Consider the following 22,458-nt stretch of genomic DNA (forward strand, 5'->3'; position numbering starts at 1 on the left):
TCTGACAGCCACACACATGGCTAACTGCCACAACTTACTACCTCAGCCCTGGAGAAAAACTAACAAATAAGCAAGCAGAAGAACACTGCAGGAGACAGCCCAGGGGACAAACGGCAAGTGGAGAGAAGAATCCTCAATAGCTTTCTCTGTTTTTGGATACAGATAGGGAGACCACTTCCACACACATCCTCCCAGCGTCATCCTCTCTCTTTTCTCTCATTTCAGAAGAGGGCAAGAGTGCTCTCTCTCTCTTCCGACAGCCTTTTGCGAAGCTCCAACAGTGCAGCGCATCCCCTTCTCCACCCCCACCCAGCGCCACCATCTCTCCCACCACCCCCAACCCCCCCCCCCCCAGGAGGAATAGACGGATTACTGCTAACTGTGCACACGGCAGCCTGCAGCTGCTCTGACCAGGGCCAGCCCAACGTTGGGAGGAAGCAAAAGGAACACAGAAGAGGAGAGGAGAGGGGGATGACTGTGCCGGGAGTTCTTTAGCCTTTTTCTGTCTCTCAGTCTCTGTCACAACAGGGCTAATCAGCGACCGACTAGCCCTTGGCAAAGTCACAGTGAGGGAGGTCTCTCCACCAAACAGGCGACCAGCAGACGAGCCAACACATGTATCAGGAGCCGACAGAGCTGGGGATTTTAATTTATTTCAGTTTGTCACTTCTTCTCTCCTCCTCTGTCGTGTTACACTGCGTTATGGATCATTGTGATTTATCCACAGTGGAGCTGCATGTTGGACTCTGCAGCCTGGCGGGGGGCAGTTAGTGGGGGCAGAAGGGATCCAGGCACCTGCCAAGCCTTCATGGCCTTACCTCTGCCTGTGAGTGCTTTTCATGCTGCTTTCAGTCTTTAATACCAGGAGCCATTTTGTACCCTTGGCTAATAGAGGGCCACCTCACTTTTTTAAAGAGGGAAAACAAGAAAACATTAATCTGATGTCTTTCCATGGAAGGGAATTATAAATGAACAAGGTGCATGACTGTTGCTTTTAACATTTGGAAAGAGGCAAAAAGGACCACTTCCAAACTAATGAGGTACGTCACTGGTGCTGTTATTCAACCTTTTTCTTACATTGCTGCACTGCTTTTCCTCTGCTACTTCTCTTGCATTAATCTCTCTCGCTCTGTCTCCCTCTCGGTCCCTCTTTTTTTCCCTTCTCTCTCTCACACACATACATTTTGATGTAGCATCTCCCTGCACTGTCGATGGAACTTGGGAGCCTTGAGTTGCTCCAGCCAGGCTAGGGTGGTCTGTCCTCTGGTGTGTGCCGTCTCCCCCCACCATGCAGAATAATGAGCCCTCCACACCATGAGTCCTTTGGGCCAGGTTAGTGTGCAGCCTACCTGGAATGCAGCCCTGCTCGCCGTGCTCTCCCTCATGGTGCCTGCTCTCAGTATGTGCCAGTCCACAGGCCCTGCGATGGGCTCAGCTAATCCACAGAACTGTCCAGGTGTGTGCTCCTGCACTAACCAGCTCAGCAAGGTGGTGTGTACCCGCCGAGGCCTGGTTAGGGTTCCCCCAAACATCCCAGCCAACACCAGGTACTTGAACCTGATGGAAAACAGCATAGAGACTATACTGGCAGATACCTTCAGGCACCTGCATCACCTGGAGGTACTGCAGCTGGGCAGAAATGCTATCAGACAGATTGAAGTGGGAGCCTTCAACGGCCTGACCAGCCTCAATACACTGGAGCTGTTTGACAACAGACTGACAGTCATACCCAGTGGAGCTTTTGAGTACCTGTCAAAGTTGAGAGAGTTGTGGCTTAGAAACAATCCCATTGAGAGCATCCCCTCCTATGCTTTCAACCGCGTCCCCTCCCTGATGAGACTGGACTTGGGAGAACTAAGAAAGTTGGAGTACATCTCTGATGGGGCATTTGAGGGCCTTCAAAACCTCAAGTATCTCAACTTGGGGATGTGCAACCTGAGGGAGTTTCCTCATCTTTCACAACTGACAGGATTGGAGGAGCTAGAAATATCAGAGAATCTATTTCCTGAACTGAAGCCTGGGGCCTTCCGTGGGCTTAAAAATCTACGTAAACTGTGGATTATGAACTCTGCCATCACTACCATCGAGAGGAATGCATTTGATGACATCACAGCCTTGGTGGAGCTGAATTTAGCCCATAATAACCTGTCGTCCCTCCCCCATAACCTCTTCACACCTCTACAGTACCTGGTGGAGCTACACCTGCACCACAACCCTTGGCGATGTGACTGTGATGTAGTGTGGCTCTCCTGGTGGCTCAGAGAATACATTCCCACAAATTCCACCTGCTGTGGGCGCTGCCACACCCCGGCCCACATGAGAGGACGGTACCTGGTGGAAGTTGATCAGACCACCTTTCAGTGTTCAGCACCATTCATACTTGATGCTCCGAGAGATCTGAACATCTCGGCTGCGAGGGTGGCAGAACTGAAGTGTCGCACAGCTGCCATGAGCTCAGTTCGATGGCTTCTCCCCAATGGGACTGTGTTGACCCATGGCTCGGCTCACCCACGGATATCTGTCCTTAACGATGGGACACTCAACTTCTCCAATGTTCTCCCTTTGGACACAGGAGTCTACACGTGCATGGTGAGCAACATGGCTGGAAATTCCAACGCCTCAGCCTACCTTAATGTCAGCAATGCTGAACTTAACACATCTAATCTGTCCTATTTTACCACCGTAACAGTGGAAGTTTTGGAGCCCACAGTGGAGGAGACCCCTAAACCCAAGCCTACTATCCCTGCCTCGCCCTCTGTCTTTCAGCCCGTCTTTATCTCCACACCTACTGTGCTGTTCCAAAACACTCAAACCCCAAGGCAGGTGTCAATCCCCACTGCCAGAGTCCCTAATGTGCCAGCCGCCAGCCTGGATGAGGTGATGAAAACCACCAAAATCATCATAGGCTGTTTTGTTGCTGTTACCTTGCTGGCAGCTGCCATGTTGATAGGATTCTATAAGTTGCGTAAGCGGCATCAACAGAGGAGCACGGTGGCAGCAGCCAGGACCATAGAAATCATACAGATGGAGGAAGAAGTTCCTCCTGTCCCACCACCCACCTCCGGATCTAGTGGCTCTGATGACACAGGGTTGGTACTGCCTACATTAGTGGAACACAACAGCAACACCTTTAAGCCTGGGTTCGTGTCCTCCTCATCCCACCAAGGGGGCTACGGAGCCCACTGGACCCAAAACAACTCTCTTCATCGCTCAGTCAGACAGCATCACAGCCACATCAGCACCATTGCTGATCCCTACGTCATTAAGACTACTCACGGCAAGGAGAAGGTTCAAGAGACCCAAATCTGAGCAATGCTCCCTCTGGATCTATCTCTGACTCTGCTCCAACCTCTCCTCTCCACGTATCTGCTCACCACTTCATGCAATAGAATGCACAAAGAACAAAACGGTAACTTTCTTTTGTACAGAAGTGCAAAACAGAGACAGTTTTTTGTTTCTTGTACATGCCTATACATAAGTATATAAATATGAAAAAAATACAAATATATATAAATGAAACTACCGTCGGGCAGTGGCGAGACATGCAGATTATATTAGAAAAGAAAGTAATTTGAAACTATTTTCTAATAACTGGTGACTTCTATTTAAAAAAGACAAAGATACTGAATTGTTTTTGTGATTGATAATAGAAGATGGTACTGTCTACTGTAGGAAAAGAGGCATTTTATTTGTTTTTTGACCATATTTAGGATGCAATTAAAAACAATCTTTATACAGGCACCAGTTTCTAAATACAGCCCCAAAGGTAAGCTCCAGTTTTTATTGTGCCAAATATTATATGCAATAAAATGGTATCTCCTGACTTAGGAACACAAAAAGACACGCAAGCAAAATCTAGATAGATAGAAACATTTGTCCAAGGATAGCAGCGTAATGGCACAGATAGAATGTGCTGTTCAGTAGCTATCAGCCAAATGCTTTTGGACTGCAGTGAATTTCTGCAGCTAAGGTTTAACCCTCGCTGTTCGCTGGAGCTAAGCTGCGTTTATTTGACAGTGCCAGTGCTTCTTAGTTGTAGCGTATCTAAACATGTTTATTTAGTGTGCACAAGATTCCCCACTGGTTTAACTGGTAAAGATGAAGTGCAGGCTAATAACAGTTGTTGCAAATACTTTGTTCTGTTATTGGTTGCGTTTTGTGTTATTTTTTTTCCCTTAGGTTTTGACATGCTTCTTAATGGCTTGTGTAGTGTTTAGGGCTAATTTAATAATGCATTACAGCAGTTGCCTGACTTGTCTCTGCAAGGGCTCATTCCGATGCTAATTTTTTCAAAGGAACAGACGTGGTGCAGTGATACAGAGCTTTGCTGACCGTTCTGCTTTTGGAGAAAAAAACAGAGGATTGAAGTGATACAAAAATGAATGTCTGAAACTGGGGCTTTTCCATGGACTACATTGAAACATGACTTTCTTTTTCTTTTAACAGTTTATTTTGAGCAACACTATTTTTATGGAGAGACAAAGGAGGCTATGAAAAATAAAAACCTTTGGTTTGTATTTCTCTAATCAGAAACACTTTCATCTGATGTTTTTTTCTTCTCTCTGAATATATTTCCATTTGTGTGTAAGTTGTTTAATCGTAAAGGCTGGAGGCAGTATTGTAAATCGTATCCTACCCCAAACCGCCCCCCATCTTACGGTCCTATGCATTTACTTAGTGTCTGCATGAATGGGTCTTTAAGTAACTGGTGTACAATGCTGCATTATACCCCACAGTGGGGCTCTATGCAGGTCAGATAGGCTGTTGGTCTTTGATGCCTCAGCTTAGTTCTTAACATTGATTTCTCAGTGACTGTGAAGGGGGAAAAAAATACATGTATCCCACAGTTCTACAGTTTGTGGGTTTCTTTTTCTTACATGCTCACCTGCAGGTTGTAGTTCCTATTAAAATCTTACATTTATCAAATGCAAGTATATATATATATATATATATATATATATATATATATATATATATATATATATATATATATATATATATATACACCATGATATGAGGTACATTAAAGGCTGTACTAAATACATACTTGAATACAATCTAAATATATCACCTAACAAAGGGAAATCAGACTGATTTTTTTAATCTATTTTTTTGCAGATTCTGTATGTGTCAGTGCATTTCTGAACTATCTGAATTATCTTGACGTCATGCAGTTAAAAGGCCAGCTACCATAAATTAGTGTGCCGAGTCTCTGTGGTGACTGAAACGCCTTACCTATGACCTTATACTGTTGCCCTTCATACAACCACTCACTACTCCTACTTTTGTATTGATTTAGATGAATGATATTCATACAGATTATTGGTCATTTAAAAGGTTTATGTTGCTGCTGAGGCTATTTGGGGATAAAGAGGAAATTACAGTATGACCCCTGTGATAATTATGGTACATGGTGAGTTGACACAAACACATGGCTTCATTTAAAACCTCCAGGCTGAACTTCCTGTACCATCAAGAGTCAGTTAATAATTTGCTGTGTGGCATTGACTGGCATCTATATTTGCATATATTTTCTCTTTCATTCACAATAAGATGACTGCATTACAGTAGGTACTCCTCTGGTGCAGTAAAACAAAACAGGGACGGCAATTATGTAACAGTCTGGAATACAGGTTGAGTGGGAGTCTGTTTTTTTTTTCTTAGGAGTTTCTTAATTTTTTAAATAAATGTATTGTTTAAATAAGATTTATTGTGCATATAAACAAATTAAGGCACATAACATATTGCAGGCATAAAGGAAATTCCTCTAATGATGTTTTCATTTTAGAGGTTTCCTCAGCTCTGAATGGATGAATGGAGAGGTGTTAGTGTACTTGTGTACCTGTACTCACACCTGGCAGTGTGTGAGTACAGTTGGGCCTCAACAAGCAGATGGAGCTCCTGTGACTATGTCGAGTGTTTCTTCATTTTTTTCGAAATGTGAGCGCATACACTGCTGAATATTCAATCACCAACAGAATGTGAAGGCTTCTCTTTGCTTTGACAGAAGAGAGTGTTTTTGGTTGTTACAGTATGTGTGGGTTGCAAAAGAGCAGCCTCTTATTATTTCCCCAGCACAGTGTGGCTCTGGCCGTGCCTTCATAAAAGGGCTATTGGCTGTTTGTAAAGCCTTTAATGTACCTAATAACCACCCACATACAAGAAAACTGACAACTAGTGCCTTTCTTTTTTATTTATTTCTCCTCCTCCTCTTCAATGTTAACATCGAAAGGGGAAACATGCCTGGATATAACATAATACCATCAACCATTCAGTCAATTCAGGTTTGCTTCACCAGTGTCGAGGGTAAAGAGACTGAGGGCTGGAGTGGAATGGCCATTGTGTTAACTGCTAAAAAACCAGGGCCCCAACAATAGTCCTTCCCTGACAATATCAGCAGGGTTAATATGAATCTGTTTTCTGGGGTGACTGCCGTCTTATCTGCAGCTGCTGAGTCAGTCATATGCTTTGAATTTTGCTATATGTTGCCGTGTTGCAAATGAGCTGTGAAGATGTCTTGTCATAACCGCTGCCGTCTCCCTTCCTCTGTCCCCTCCCTTTTATCACTCGCTAATTGACTTAAAATCATTGACTGAAACCACCTGAATATAGCGGTACGACTAGGTTGTCTTTTAAGGCAGTCTCTTAGTCTCTTCCCCTTTCGTTCTCTTTCTCGTGTTATGTGTTTGGCACAGCAACTGTCACAGATTTGTATAGTCTTTCAGAGCATGCACACTAATGCCCACCTGTTTCTGTTTTACCCTCCTATTGATTTTCAGCCAATGTGTTACTGGTGAAGCTCTAGCCAAAGATGCGATGCATCTTTTTGAAGTAAACAGTATGTCAGAGGCTAATGCTATCCATATTGGCAGGGGATGGACAAGGTAAAAGGAATGGCTAAGCTGCCATTATATAGCGTGTCTCACTCCAGACAGGATCTGCAGAGAGACAACAGGAAAGGGGCTGGGATAAGGCTCGACGGCCGGCGTTCTATGAGGTTAAGGGTTTATTGGGAACAAGTCCTTGTGCCTCGAGATCCATATCTGTTAATGAAGTTCGCAGCAGTAAGAGGTGTTGGTCAGGTGGCAGGCCACAGCAATTCTGTCACAGTTTCTCCACTGACTGATGCCTTTTTGTGCCCACAAAGGGATTGTAAGAAATGATCCATGGTCCTCTTAGAAGTGAGAGAAATGGCCTAGACTCAATTCTCATTCTTCTCTCAACGCTTGATTAGTCAGCCTACACCTGACTGCACTCTTTTACCATAGCGCTATACTTTGGCCTGATCCGAGCCTATGCTCACACTCTTAAATGTCTAGCAACTTAAATTTGCCAAATGATAAATGCCAATTTTCAAATTAGGAGGACTCATTCTTTTTTGTTAAAATGGCCCTGGAATTTTAGCTATTAAATGAAAGAAAAATTAAACAAAATAACCCAAACTTTGTATTACAAAAACAATGGGATGTGAACACACTGAAAAAGTCAAGTTTAGAGACATAAACAAGCTTGAATGAAAGCCTCAAAACAAGTTGGGTTTTGCATGTTTTTCAATTAGACTGGTCCTTGCGTCAAAGTAAAATAAGACAACAAAGACAGGAGATAGTAGACAGTAGAGAAGAGGTGACTGCTAGTCTCGCACACCTACAGATAGTCTACAGAAATAATTACCAGTCCCAACTAGGTTCATTTTAAGTTGTCATTGTTTTCTACTATTGATTCAATTTTCCGAACACTTTCTCTACATAATTAACAAAGAAAATATTGTATGCAAATTTAATTAGAAGACAAACAAAGGGATTCCCTCTGATTATACTGCAAAGCACTTCTTTGAATTACTTCAGCAAAATATGGAAAAGAGAAGCAGACTTTTACATTTTGTGAAACACAGCTCAGATACATGATGGGGCTTTGCTTGTTTCTAATTCCTCGACATGGCTGTGTGCACCAGGTGAGTGACCTTCTGAAAAAAATGATACTGTCAGAATATTATTCCTTTGAGAGTATGAAGAAATTGTAGCTGGTGCTTAGTTCCTGTCACACGCTGGAGAGGGTATGAGACTGACCTCACTTTACTGTAATAGGGAAGGACGTTCTGCTCTGCCCTGATTCACTCCAGATGAAAACATAAACATGCAAAGCCCTTACACCTACTGTATGTGTTCAAGTCCATGGGTGCCTAGTTGTTTTAAAATGGGGGAGGAAACTTGGAAAGATACATAATTGGCATGGGGTCTGTGGGTCCTCCTCCAGAAAGAAAATTGTAATTTAAAACAATTTCCTACATTTCTACACGCCCTAACCTCTTGGATTAAGTCAAAAAACAGCCACCTGCACTAGTCTAGAATATATTCCTCAATAATGAAATCAACAAGTCAAAAGCAAAACATCAATAGCTATGTTACACTTAAAAGAGCCAACTCTTTGGTTCTCTTCCGTCACGGTAAATGTTTCTATGGTAACAGCGAGTTAGACCAATCAGAGACGTTGCTGTTACGCTTAGGATTGTTGATAGTGCAGTTTTTCTCCATAAGATCGTGGATAAAACATGTTTTCTTAAAACAAGGCTGATTTCATACAGACTTCTAGCTTCTACTGGAGCAGAAATTTTCGTTTCACAACCACGTAGCTCGTGGTCAGTCTATCTCCGATGGTTTAGATATTATGGCTGATAATCTAAATCCTTATGGAGAAAATCAATGGGATTTTTACTTCCGGAACCACACTGTTGAGCTCCATTAGGGTACTTGCACCTCTTTTAGCTCAATTCAGGCACTGGACTGAACCAACTCAAAGGGTGGTCCTAAAATGTGTGATTTTTTTGATTACTTGTTTTTGTCAGTTGCTAAAAAAAGATCGTTGATATAGGCTGCTTAAATATAATCGCTTCACATTATAATAAGTTGATTTTTAAAAAGTCAAAAATTAGGGTAGCTAAACTATAACTTAGCTCCCACTAATTGAATAATGGGGATGCATTTGCTCCACTTGCTCCATTGCTCAGGCACCTGTGTGCATTCCCACATGCAGTGTTGGGAAAGTTCACTTTCTACATTAACTAGTTCAAAGTTCAGTTCACAGTTCCAAAAATGAACTAGTTCATAGTTCTTTTTTTCCATATGTTGCTGCGAGCTATTATTTTTTCTAAATTATTGCCACAGCCCATATAGAACCACAGACAGCAATTATTTTATCAGTTTTAACACTGAAACTATGCGTCAGATTTCATCTTCATATCCAATCAGTTCAATGTGCCGTTTCAGGTTTGCTGTGGATGTGACTGAAGTGCAGATTTTCTTTTTGAAAGCCGGCGGGCAAAGTTTGCACAGAAATGTACGATTTTTCGCATCCTCACCAACCTTGTCATAAAACTCGTTTAAATGATCATACGACGCCTCCTTGCTGCTTCGTCGCCTCCATGCTGCTTTTTGTTTTGATGATGCATGCGGCGGTGCGACACTGGTGGCTGGTGTTGCCAGATTGGGTGTTTTTTCCGCTACATATTAAGGCCTGTTTACGGTGTGTTTTAGCCGGGTCTTCGCCTGGAAGGCTCTATAGAAATCTGGCACCCTATTGAACAAAGTTAAACTGAGAGAGCGTGCCGTTCACAGACACCAGAATGAACGAGTTCACGGTAACGTTCATCAGGCAGTAATACGAAAATATGAACGAGTTCATGAACTATCGGTCAATGAACGCATTCAGGCACAACACTGCCCACATGACATGATACATTTGGAAAAAAATTATTTCTTCTGCAAAATATAACACTACCATTATGCTTCCTTAAAGCAGACACAGTCTTAAATTCCAGTGTAAAATGTATGTCAGTGTCATTGTAATGTAGGCCAGTGTGCTCTCTTTGGACCAGTACAGCTCTGGATAAGGGGTGGCAGCTGGAAGTTGTTCCTGGAGGTCTCTTTCTCTGTCTGTCTCTCTCTATCTTGCATGCAGTGTGTGTTTGTGTGTGTGTGTGTGTGTGTGTGTGTGTGTGTGTGTGTGTGTGTGTGTGTGTGTGTGTGTGTGTGTGTGTGTGTGTGTGTGTGTGTGTGTTTGAAAGAGAATGTCCTCCATAGCAGTGACAGTCAGAGCAGAATGCCTGCAGGAACACACGCTGAGAGACAAACAAAAACAACAACAAAACGGAATAAATAATTAAAAAGAAATATGAATGCACAATTAAGAGCAGGCTACAATAGAAGCTGCAGTGGCTAAGCTATGTAGCTTTAATTAAATGTATTCTTTCACTTATGGTGATTATCATATCCCTGTGCAGGTGATTCACACAAAAACAGAAACACCTTTGCAATCCAGTGCGAAAGCTGTAATAAATTCTGCTTTTGTGAAGTTTAAAGAACCCTGAAAACCTATTTCCTTAATCACCTTCTTCATATAAGTAATGTAGTCCTACATCGACATATTCTAACATAGTTAGAATCATTCTGATTGTGAGGGAGATTTCTGTTTTTGGCTGTATCCAAAATCCATCCCTTATTCACCCATTCACTACTCCCAATATAACTCAATATTTTACTCTGTAGTTAGCAGTAAATTGAGATTTTGGACACTAAATTGTTATCATTATATGAGGTTTGGGGTTTTTTGCTTATGTTGACAGGGACATACCACTGTAAATCAAATCTGATCAAACCACACCCAAACATTGCTGATGAAACATATTAGCTAAGTGTTAATATATATTTAGTAATTTTGTCCTTTGCTTAACTTTAGGTTTAGTTCGTGCTTAGCCACAAATATATAATGCCAGAAAGAACTACTTTAAATGTGCTTTGAATGTTGGATTTTTGTTGACGTATTTTTGAAGCTGCAGTTTGGAGCACTGTTGTATTGGACTGGTTGGTGTCCAGCCCCTGTAGTTTCCACTGTTGCTTTACCCAGTTAAATTATTAAGCAATAGAACAGTTTTTGTTTGAGGTCATAGTAGCTTCATTAACAGATTCACTGTCACATGTCCACAGCTCGGTGGCAGTTTTGGCAGTTCCATGGATTCAGTTTTTTTTTTTTTCTTAAACTTGACTTCCGTCTCTTTTCTTTTTCATTCCATTGACCCTGCCAATAACATCCAAGGCCTTGCGGTTGCTATGGTTCCCCTGGATTCCAGTGCTATGGTGATTGGCTGTTGAGGAAATTGTGGTAGACATAGAGCTGTGTGAATAGGGAGCTAACTGTGACCCTGACAGAATGTACTGTATTCATATTTACTTTGAGGACCTTGGTTAGACAGCCACTCCAAATAAAGCTCAATGGGGCTATTCACTGGCTTGTATGTACTGAATTCATGCTGTGGAAGATAGACCAGAGTGATAAAGGACATATTAATAATTTATACTGTTTAACAAATCACACAAAGCAGAGCTGTAGTGTTTCAATTTGAGGGAGCATTTTTGACGTGTTTCACAACTTAATAAAGTAATGCGTCTTTCCTAAAGGGAAAATCCATGATAAACAACTATGATATTTTCAAATGTACGGTAGAAGTACCGATTTCATGTCTGTGTTTATTGTATCTGTATGGTGGAAAAGTGTTATTTTGGCAGTTCAATAACAACAATGGGAAAATAATTATACATTTTAACATGTGCTAGCAAATGTAGGATTTTTGTATTTCAAATTGTGACTATATTCTTGTAGACTGTAGGCTAAAGAGAAAAACAAAGACGTTAATCCTACAACATACCTAAACTATGCAGAATGTGTTTAACTTAAGTGGAATGAATTATGTGTTAGTCAACACTGATTTGACCTTGATTTTGTGAAAAGGGACAGGCCTAACTACCAGTCTGAGTCACCAAAGAAGAATCCAAGTGGAGTTACCATTACCTGAGTTCGAGTCAGAGTCGAGTCCAGAGAATAGCGACTCAAGTTCAGGACTCAAGTACTCCATCACTGCTAACTACTAGTACAAATACTAGTAGAGATAAATATAATAATAGTAATTACAAATAATTTGTAACGCTATACATAGTGGCGATCCATGGTGGACGTCTTATGCTCCCAAGGGGGTCAAGAGGATTAAATGAAAATGAAAATTGAATACATAGTGGTTAACTGTTGGTTTCTAGCTTGACAGCCACTATCTGACCTTGAGTTGTGTTATTTCAAGGGCTGTCCTTTATACCATTTATTTTGGCTTTGGAGCTTCGGGACTAATTAACTGCGAATATTTAAATGAATATTGCGGGTGCCGTGCCAGCATCTCTATGCACGGAGAGTACCAACGTAAATCACTGTGTTGCTGGCGAATAAAGGGGGTGGAAAACCTCTTGGTTTTCCAAACATTATCATATTATTAATATATGAATGTGCAGAATAGGTATTGTTGGTATTTAGGAAAAGTGATGGCAGGAGGATAACTATGGAATGTCATTTTATTCAATATTAAATAAATGACTAAATACATAAATACATTTTAAAAAATTGTAAATGGAATACATCATGAAATAAATAAATGAGGCAAAACATATATAAATAAATGTAAATATAAATCTGTAAATGAGTCATTATAGTTCAATAATTAAATGAATAGGTATTACTTTTATTTATTTCATGGGACTTTTATTTCAATGTACAGATTTATTTATTTATTTTAAGGGACTTTCATTTCATAAGTGCACATTTATTTATTTCAGGGGACTTTAATTCCATAATGTCAAATTCATTGATTTCCCTCTCTATTTATTTGCACTCAAATAAATCGACATGGCTATCTCACAGATTCAGACTCAAAGCAACTAGCTAGTAGCCTGGCATCGCTAGCATATCACTATCTGCCAGAGAAAATAAAACATGAGCTCGGCAGATTTGTCTGGTTCCCAGGCTAACTAGCTAGTGTGTTCCCTGCTGCTCAGACTGTTACGCAAGGAATGCTGCTACGCCGGATGAGCAAACTTAGCAGCAGCAACAGAAGGTTTGCAGGAATCAGACCTTGGCGCTGGGTCTAACATTAGCTGCTAACGTTTTCTTCAGGTAGCAGCTAGTTAGCACTTCTGCTGGCCACCAGTGCACTGTGAACATGGCCCCGACGCTGGGGTTTGCTCTGGCTGAAATTAAGTTACTAATGTACAGCTGTACTGAAGGTCCATCTCCAGAGCTGGTATCCACTCTCTTCACAGCCAAGTTGTCTCAGCAGTGGGGAGAGACGGAGGGAGGCAGGGAGAAGGAGCACGGCTGTACTAGCTAGTTGCTTTGGTCTAAAGCTGTGAGATAGCCACACCCCCTTCATTTGAATCTAAGAAATCGAAATAAATATAGAGGCAAATAAATAAACGTGACATGTAAAATGAAAGTCCCCTAAAATAATAAACCTATTTATTCCTTGTTTGAATTATATTGACTCATTTATATTTACATTTAATTTATTTAATATTGAATACAATTGCATTCCAAAGGAAACAGCAATAACAATGACAGTATAATTCCATTTAACTTTCAATGGTGTGGGCTATGGTGGTTCTAGTGTTCAGGCTTCCGTTATTCTACAGTACTCAACCCCGCCCCCCCCCTTCCCTCTCCGCTTTAGGTATTGTGAAGGCAAGTCAAAGTCTTGTATATTTTGCACATATTATATGATTTAACCTTGCATTGTTTTGTATGTACACAATGTGCATAATTGCTTTTTATGGTGCTTTCATTCCCTAACAGATGTTGTGATTGAGTGTCTTTATTGGCTGAAAGAACATACATATGCCAACACATACAAACACAATGCTGATAGACAACATGTTAACTGTCAGGGTTGTGGGTTGTTAATGTGAAGAATATGTGGCAGTGAGTGAAAACAGATGACACTGACCTGTGCCCATGCGCAAACACAAACAGTGGCCTAGATGCAGCACATTGCGTCATATTGCAAACATCAAGCCACTTATACCATTGACACGTTGTCAATGGTATGTGCATCCATTTAAACAGCTGTCAGAGTAACAATAGAAATTCTCTGTAGCATGACGGGTGAGTAATTGGCTCGCTAGTTTATTGAAATAGTTTGTAGAAGTTCAGAGACGTGCAATTATCTCAACAAAGCCACTAAAAGCACACAAAGCCTAGATTTGGTTATTTTCCTATAAAACTGCTCTCATGCTCCATTCTGCTTTTAAAGCGTAATGCCGCGTTCTATTTACCTCGGAACTCGTTTTTTACGAGGTCAAAGTCGGAAACACGCCCCCTGACCTCGTATTTACGAGCTCGGAACTCGTACAACCTCGCAGTAGCCTGAGTTCAAAATCCAACATTTCTGCCCCCTCTCTCTAACAGTTGTGAAAGCTGCAGTAACATAAAGTTATAAACACTTCTGTCTCATTTGTGTCTCACTAAATCAGTCGTTCACACAGGCATGTCCACCTTCTATCTGTGGACATGTTGTTACACTGTTTGCATGCACAAAAAACGGCATAATGCGTTGTTATCAACAATAGTTAACCGGGCTAGATTAGCTAATGAAAACAATGAAAATCCGACTTTTAAATAGAGCGCATTCAACTCGGGTATGACGTCATTCCCCGTTGCGGCTTCCGAGTTCCGAGGTAAATAGAACGCGGCATTACTCTCGCCAAAATGCAACCTAGAGTCTTTTTGTGAATGTACCCGAGTCAAACTTTCGTTTAAAAGCATTATTAGGACGGAAACGCCACTTTTAAGATTTACTGTATTTTCGTTTTCGGTCAAATGGCCTTTTCAATGGGAGTGCTAGGGGCACTACTATGATTGCATCAAAATCGCTACTTTTAAAACACTAAGAAGGCTCGACACAACATGAAACAGTATCACCAATGTCTCTAGACATGAACTCGAGCATTGAGAACATTGTTTGTATACACAGAGTTTACTAAAAAGAAAGGTTTTGAACAACTCACTTTAGCAGTTGGTTTTTCCAGTTGCCGCCATCTTGCCAGTCAAAAAGAGTCGATCTCCGAATGTGAACAGACTCCATAGGAGGAAATGTCATTCTTATATGAGGCTCCTTTTTCAACTACAAGGTCAATATTGTTTTTCACTAACGACAAAACAACAAATTATCCGTGCATTTATATGGAACTAAGTTTTAGGAGCTTTCCATCTTTTCTCTCCTCCCTGTTACGTTGCATTTGGAGATCGACTCTTTTTGATGTGTTCTCGTACATACTCGCTGCTAGGGGTGGTACGGTTCACAAAACCCACGGTTCAGTTCGTATCACGGTTTTAGGGTCACGGTTTTCGGTTCTGTGTGGTTCTTGTTATTTTTTCTTTTAATCTTTAACACTCCAGAAATATACTTCAGCATATGATATATAGCTAAAATTAGCATATTGAATGCATGTTGCACAATACATGCACACAGTGGCAGTTCTATCTATTGTTTTATTTCCGCTGTCATCATAGGTAAAAAGAAATCCAAAATGTTCCCACACACCAGACTAAATGACGCTGGCGTATCCTCCAACTCTGGGCAGCCTCTCTCCCACCTGACATTTCTGCATGTGACGTGACCTGCAGCAGCAGCACTCCACACTCCACTTGAGGAGCGGTCGGCTCGGTGCCTCTCAAAATCTGACAAAAATCTTTGTTGATCAAAAAAACAGACAGATTCAGCAACTGTATGGCCTATTTCTCGCTTAAAATGATTTCAGAAACACGTTTCTGTGAACTATTTTTGTAAAATACGAGATCGTATTCAGAACGAGACGCCATTAGAGTCTGTTTTGAAATTCGGGAGCAGCAAGACCCACGTGACGCGTTCATCCAATCAGCTGCCATGTGTTGCGTTCGTCACGCTCATCCCGCTTCTCATTTCTAGTAAGTATAAACATAGGTGTCGAAAGTGGGCACTACGGCAGTAAGTGGTTAGTGCACATTAACAGTGTACTGACGAACCGTGCAACGCGCACACGCTCCGAACAGACACAAGCGAACCGAGCGGTTCGGCTGCTTTTTTATGAACCGTACCATCCCTTCCTCGCTGCCTTCGACACTTCCTGTGCATGCGGAACTGCAGCCTGTATCCCAAAGAATACCGAAAATACCACCTGGCTGTCTTTGGTGCTCACCAGATCTATTCATGTACCATGCAGTACAGACACAGTGGCCCTAATTTATCAACCTAACGTAGAAACCAGCGCAGATATGAGCGTAGAAATCATCTTACGACAGGCTTCACGTGTGATTCATGAAATGTTCGTATCACACCAATCAGAGCGTAAGACTGGTCGTACATTGATAAATGCAGCGGCTGGAAACGATCGTATTTTAAATATCACGCCCCAATGGTTTCTCGGTTTTGAGGCCTCGCCCCTGCAATTCACGACATGGCAAGACGTGAGAGGTGGAGAATGAAACCCTGATATCTCAGGTTCATTTGCACTAACGTGTGTACTTTTTGGCAGCCTGAAAACTGGTATTAAAGGCTGTAGAAAGAATGCGGAATGGAAAGAGATCACTGATGCAGTGAACAGTGTTGCCGTAGTAAATCGGACTCCAGCTGAAGTTTATTTAATTTATACATCCTTGATATATATTCTATAGTCCTAATAGTAATATACAGGCTTATATTGCAATCTCTTAGGCCTACATGGTGTACCTATATTTAAATAAACACACAGTAGTGGAGTTTATGCAGTGTATTTTCTTTGACGCATTTTTTTCATGAGTCAAAATGAGGCAACAGCTGAGGGAGAGCGCGTGTCCTCCGTCCCCCGTGGTGGACCACCAACCCGACCCTGTCTCCTGACAGAAGAGGGGCTGGAAAAACAAGCCGAAATATGTCGGTCAATGGCAGAAATACGTTGTTCGCTTGTGGCCATTAATGACACTTTAAAAGAGAAACAAAAACCTGAAGAATAAATAAAAATGTTGTTTCCTGTACTGAGTATCATTGCCAAATATAACACCATACCTTTTAAAAGTGAGGAATAATATCCTGTCTCCTTCGTATAGTCCCCAGTTGGGTCTGTGCACTGCTCTCTGGGCATCAGGTCATCTGGCTCCATCACTACATTTATGGCACCCTGTTTTCCTGCGCGATGTTGTGCAGAACCCCACAGGCTAAAACAATGTTGCAGACTTTTTCTGCCGTGTATAGTAGGGTCCCCCCCCCCGCCGCTGATGCAAGCCATCTGCCCTTAATCAATCCGATGGAGCGCTCCACCTTGGCACGTGTGTGTACATGTGCACTATTGTACCGGCGCATAAAGGTCTTCTAAAAGAGCCAGATCTCCCATTGATCATAAGTGATCAACTGATGACTTCTCCTTCTCCTGTTAAACTGATTATATGCTGCAACGCAAGTCCACACTGACTCAAAAACTTGCGTACACAAATTCAGACCAGACGTGAGATTTTATCGCAGCCTACGCTCACGTTCAAATTGATAAATTCCGAGCTTTGCATAGGAATCGACGTACGCCTGTCCTATGTCTATTCTAGGTCGTAAGCACGTTTCATAAATGAGGGCCAGTATATTCAGTGCTTGTTACCCAAACAAACACAGGACTTTCACTCAGGAGACCTGGGTTTATGTCCCATGTGAAACCAAAAGTCAACGGTCACATTTTGAAATGAACCGACTTTTACGGATCTTAGTCTGAAATGCGGTGACATCCATGACTCAGTTCCTTCCTCATTTTAGTAGTTTTACGTGACTCATTTTAAGCTGATCCCTGATTATTTCCTAACCCTAAGTATTTTTGATGCCTTATAGGTCCCATGGCATGAAAATGTCACTTTATGAGGTTTCTTAACGTTAATATGAGTTCCCCCAGCCTGCCTATGGTCCCCCAGTGGCTAGAAATGGTGATAGGTATAAACCAAGCCCTGGGTATCCTGCTCTGCCTTTGAGAAAATAAAAGCTCAGATGGGCCGATCTGGAATCTTGCTCCTTATGAGGTCATAAGGAGCAAGGTTACCTCCCCTTTCTCTGCTTTGCCTGCCCAGAGAATTTGGCCCGCCCATGAGAAAGAGAGAGACATCATGGCTTGCATACAAGCAAAGTGGCAGTTGGTCAAGGCCACACCCCCACCCTCCACCTTCTCCCCCTCTCTCCTCCTCAATAGCATTTAAAGCTACAGACACAGAAATGGCACATACTAAGGAAAGCTCATTGTGGGACTGGCTCTAGTGGCTGTAATTCTGCATCAAGGCTGAATTTCGGGAAAGAGACTTCAGATACAGTATTGGGGGACCACTAAGGCCTATATAAAAGAGACTTCAGATACAGTATTATGTAAAATCAACCAAACAGCAGCATGTCATAGGAACCTTTAACTTAACTAGTTCTGTTAACTACGTGTTTAAAACTGCAAATGCCAGCGCGGCCACATGTTACGGTCACATTTAAAATGGCCACCGTGGGGCAGTAAATAGAACGGTCATGTATGTTGTTTCAGGAGTAATAGGATAGAGGATAATATGAGGATAGAGGATGAGGACTGACCATTGTGTTGGCATGTATCTTAAGTAAACCCCTACTTCTTCCATGCATTCCTATTTGGGGTGGTGGTTGAGGGAGCTTGAGCTTTTCCCAGCATTCATTGGTTGGCGGCATTGAAACATCTTAAAGAGTTTGCCAGCCAAAGGGCTAAATCACACACACAAACACATTATCACTCACATTCACACCTACACATAATTTGGAGTCGGCAGCTCACATGGTCAGCTTGTGTTTGGACTGTGAAAAAAAACTAAAGCACCCAGAGAAAACACAAACACGGTGACAGCATGAAAACTTCACACGGAAATGACAAGAGCAGAGGACAAGACAAGACTGCTACTGTGCTGTTGATGTTTTCATCATTGCAAAAGAATTTTGTCAACATTGAGAAATATGAAATATTTTAAATGCCACTACTCATTTTTAAAAGTCTTAGGGCAGGTTTAAAATGTATGCAAGAAATATGGTGTTCTTAGGAGAGGTATTTATCTTAATACACAGAGGATTACCCTCCAAATCACTCTCACGAATTTAAACTATTGGCTTGGAAATAAACTGCTGGTAAACATAGGGGCCATAAATGTGATTTTATTCCAACACTAATTCTGTTGTGTTTGAATTATGCAGACCATTAGCACCAGCAAATGTGCTCCAGGCCAGTGTGTGTGTGTTTGTGTGTGTGTGTGTGTGTGTGTGTGTGTGTGGGGAGGGTTGTTGGGTGTTGGGTGTTGGGGGGGCGGGGGTTGTTTAGAAATGACTAAATTGGAAACAAGAGTGTTCAATGGCGTGTCAGTGGTATTAATAGAAGGATGAGAAGATGCAGTTGTTTTTCGCCTTCTGCCTGTGCTGCACATTCACTACCTTATCACTTCCAAACACTCTGGTTTGGCTCTGTCAACTCAAATGAGCTAATTGCCTTAGTCTTTCACTCTTTCTTATTTTCATTTTGGCTCCCTCTCTCTCTTCCTTTTGCTCTTCTTCTACCCACACACAACGGCCACTGACTCTCTCTGTTCTTGCTGTCCCTTTCTCTCCTTCTGTCTCACAGTTTCTAAATGGCTTTCTTTAATTTAGATTCTAAGAATTGCACCTTGTCCTAATTGCCTATGCAGCTGAGTCATACCCTTTCCTTCAAGCTGTTTTCTTTAAGCGACTCCCTCTCAGCATCACTCACCTCCTTAAAATCCATTCTCTATTGTTTTTTTAACTACCTCTGCCATTTGTTAATCATCTATAACTACATATATAATTGTTGAATGTTTTTTTCTTTTTCTTGTCTTCTTCTTGCCTCTCCCTCTCTCTGAATCTCTTTCTTGGCCTCTCAGCAAGTGAGGAAGGATTATACCGTGACAAAGAGCCATGGTGCAGCAGAGGGGGATTTGGGGACGCCATGCTCTCCGTCATCTCAGGACTCACTCACATGCCTCTGTGCTCCATTATTGTCACACTGACGCATCTGACAGCAGGGAGAGAGTGACAATTAAGGGAGAAATTATGTGTGTGTGTGTGTGTGTGTGTGTGTGTGTGTGTGTGTGTGTGTGTGTGTGTGTGTGTGTGTGTGTGTGGGTAGCTGGGCACTGCTTTATTTGACCGAACAGTCTGTTGAGTTTCTTTGACAGTCCATAGGAAATGTCTTGGAATTTTCCATTGCATATCACCTGGATATTTAATGGCATCAGTTCCTGATCTGATGCCATTTAAATGGAGGCAATAGGGCACACTGTGTACTAAGGTGTTACTACGCAGTGATCTAAGTTGCAGAATCAGATAAAATATCTCTGGGTGGTAAGCTTTGAGTAAATCACATTAACAATACATATCACTGCTGGCGACATATATCACACTTTACTGATGCAACGTGTGCACACTTGCATGTGTGTGTGTGTGTGTGTGTGTGTGTGTGTGTGTTGTGTGTGTGTCTGTGCAGGAATGTCTTTGTGTTTGTATATTTACTTCCATGCTTAATCTGTGATCATCAATCTTGAATCAATAAGGTGAGATGGGCTAAAAATAAGAGACAGAGACAGATAGAGGCCTCTGAGGAACAACAGAGGAAGAGACACATTCATTCATTTGCCATCAAGTTATGAGTGGCTTTCAATCAGTCCCTGCCTGCTGCACACAGGGTTCATTATTTTCACTTTAAAATTAAATTAAAATTTCATTTAAAAAATAATGTAAATTATTAGTGTTTACCTTAAATATCAAATTGCCTGTGAAAATTAGATTTAAAGAATGCCATACACCACCATTTGCAATGCAACCACTGCAGTTTAATAGAAGGTCTCTGGTGCATAATCAGCTGCTCATTTCCATTTTCTTCTTCACTTTCTATTACTGGAGGGTTTTCTGAGCTGTCCTTGTCGCAAGAGCACATTCTGTACGGTAAAATGGTCAGCGTGTCTTGCAACACAAGTTGTGGATGCATAAAGACATAAGCAAAATAGATCACAACAGACTGCATGCGTCAAAGTATAGCTTCAGGATACTGAGATACCTTATTCAAATACCAAATTTCTTAACCATTATGTGGAATATGTCACACAGTTTATATGAAAATCACATACACATGGACTGCTGAGAGGATTGATACCTACTGTACGTGGACAATCCTGAAGGTGACTAGTGTTGGGAGTAACGGCGTTTAAGTGTAACGGCGTTACTAATGGCGTTATTTTTTCAGTAATGGAGTAATCTAATGAATTTTCCCATCATGGCAACGCCGTTATCGTTACTGAGAATGTAAAGTGGCACGTTACTACAATTTGGTTGAATGAAGCGCGAGGTGACATCAGCTGCCTGGAGAGAGCAGGGGTGGGGATGATGACAGCGTTGCATATGACTGCACGCTCTGACTACCACTAAACACAAAACAGCCACCCCCCCAAAAAAAAAAAAAGGGGGGTTGTGGCCCCCCCCCGCCCCCCCCCTTTTCAAAACAAAAAAAAAAAAAAAAAAAATGTTTATGTAACATGCACGCTATGCCCAGGAAAAAAAAGACTTTATCTACGTCTGCCTCAAGCAACTCAAATCTTATGAAGCACCTCACATCAACACATGCTTACACAACACTTGTTGCTGCTGCTAACCCAACCCCAAGCCCAAATGCAGTTAGTGTGAGCTCCAGCGAAGGAGACGGAGCCACTCTGTTAAAACAAGCAACGCTCGATTTTTCGGGTCAGCAACAGGTGACCAAGGCCGCGCTGAACACATCAATAAGTTAATATAAACATCTTTGACGTTAAAGATGTTATAGAACGTAATAGCGTTATAGAACATAAAAAATAACGTCACAGTTACTTTGCTGAGTAACTAATTACTTTTACAATGTGGTAACTGAGTTACTAACTCAATTACTTTTTGGGAGAAGTAATTTGTAACTGTAACTAATTACTTTTTTAAAGTAAGATGACCAACACTGAAGGTGACAAAGCAAGATGAAATTAATGGATCATATTTATTTGGGGACCAGTCCTTTTACAAAGCGAAGTAAAGGCCTGCAGACATGTAACCTCCGAGTGGTAGGAGTTCATGAGCAAGTGTAAAGACCGAAAGAGACCTTTGGCTGGTTTCACAAAGATAGACTCTATAGCTTTGATCAAACTAATAATCTAGTCTAGTTCTTCACTATCCTAATTAGGAGATGCCACAAAATCTAGGTAAATTAAGTTGTTTGTTTTAAACTAAAAAACATGGCTGACTTGATACTGTAACCACATCAAACCACTCAGCTCCCTTCACTCCAGCAGAACAGGTTTGCCTTCTGGAAGAATTCAACAAATAATTGATTTCACTAGGAAGATTTGGTAGCTGTAGCAGAGGTTTCTAAATTTGACAATGAAATGGTAAGTTTCCTCAGTCAAACAAAAATGACAAAAGATTACTGAGTTTTCTAAAAACTCTTATCTCTCTCGTTGCTCACTCCACAACAATGTTTGCAAACCAACACTATGATCCATATTTCCCTCCTTTTTGTCATTTGGTTGCACTGGGCACCAGGTTTCCCTGACCGTTATCATAGAAGTTGCCGGTAGGGG

General features: G+C 41.6%; 1 protein-coding gene across 2 annotated transcripts; it reads left to right on the plus strand.

Annotated features, from left to right (window-relative positions):
- The first annotated feature begins 346 nt into the window (after nucleotides 1-346).
- Nucleotides 347-19,906, plus strand: lrrc4.2 (leucine rich repeat containing 4.2). Of its 2 annotated transcripts, XR_005640137.1 has the most exons (3): nucleotides 347-1,040; nucleotides 1,194-3,409; nucleotides 19,747-19,906. XR_005640137.1 is itself a non-coding variant. In XM_039809915.1 (2 exons), the coding sequence occupies exon 2, from the start codon at nucleotides 1,315-1,317 to the stop codon at nucleotides 3,307-3,309; it is 1,995 nt and encodes a 664-aa protein (XP_039665849.1). In that variant the 5' UTR covers nucleotides 347-1,040; nucleotides 1,194-1,314; the 3' UTR covers nucleotides 3,310-4,849. The 2 variants fall into 2 exon arrangements, 1 of the variants encoding a protein (XP_039665849.1); XM_039809915.1 differs by lacking the exon at nucleotides 19,747-19,906 and having other exon boundaries at nucleotides 1,194-4,849.
- The last annotated feature ends 2,552 nt before the right edge of the window (nucleotides 19,907-22,458 follow it).

This window comes from Perca fluviatilis, chromosome 8 (genome assembly GCF_010015445.1).
Source record: "Perca fluviatilis chromosome 8, GENO_Pfluv_1.0, whole genome shotgun sequence".
NCBI lineage: Eukaryota > Metazoa > Chordata > Actinopteri > Perciformes > Percidae > Perca > Perca fluviatilis.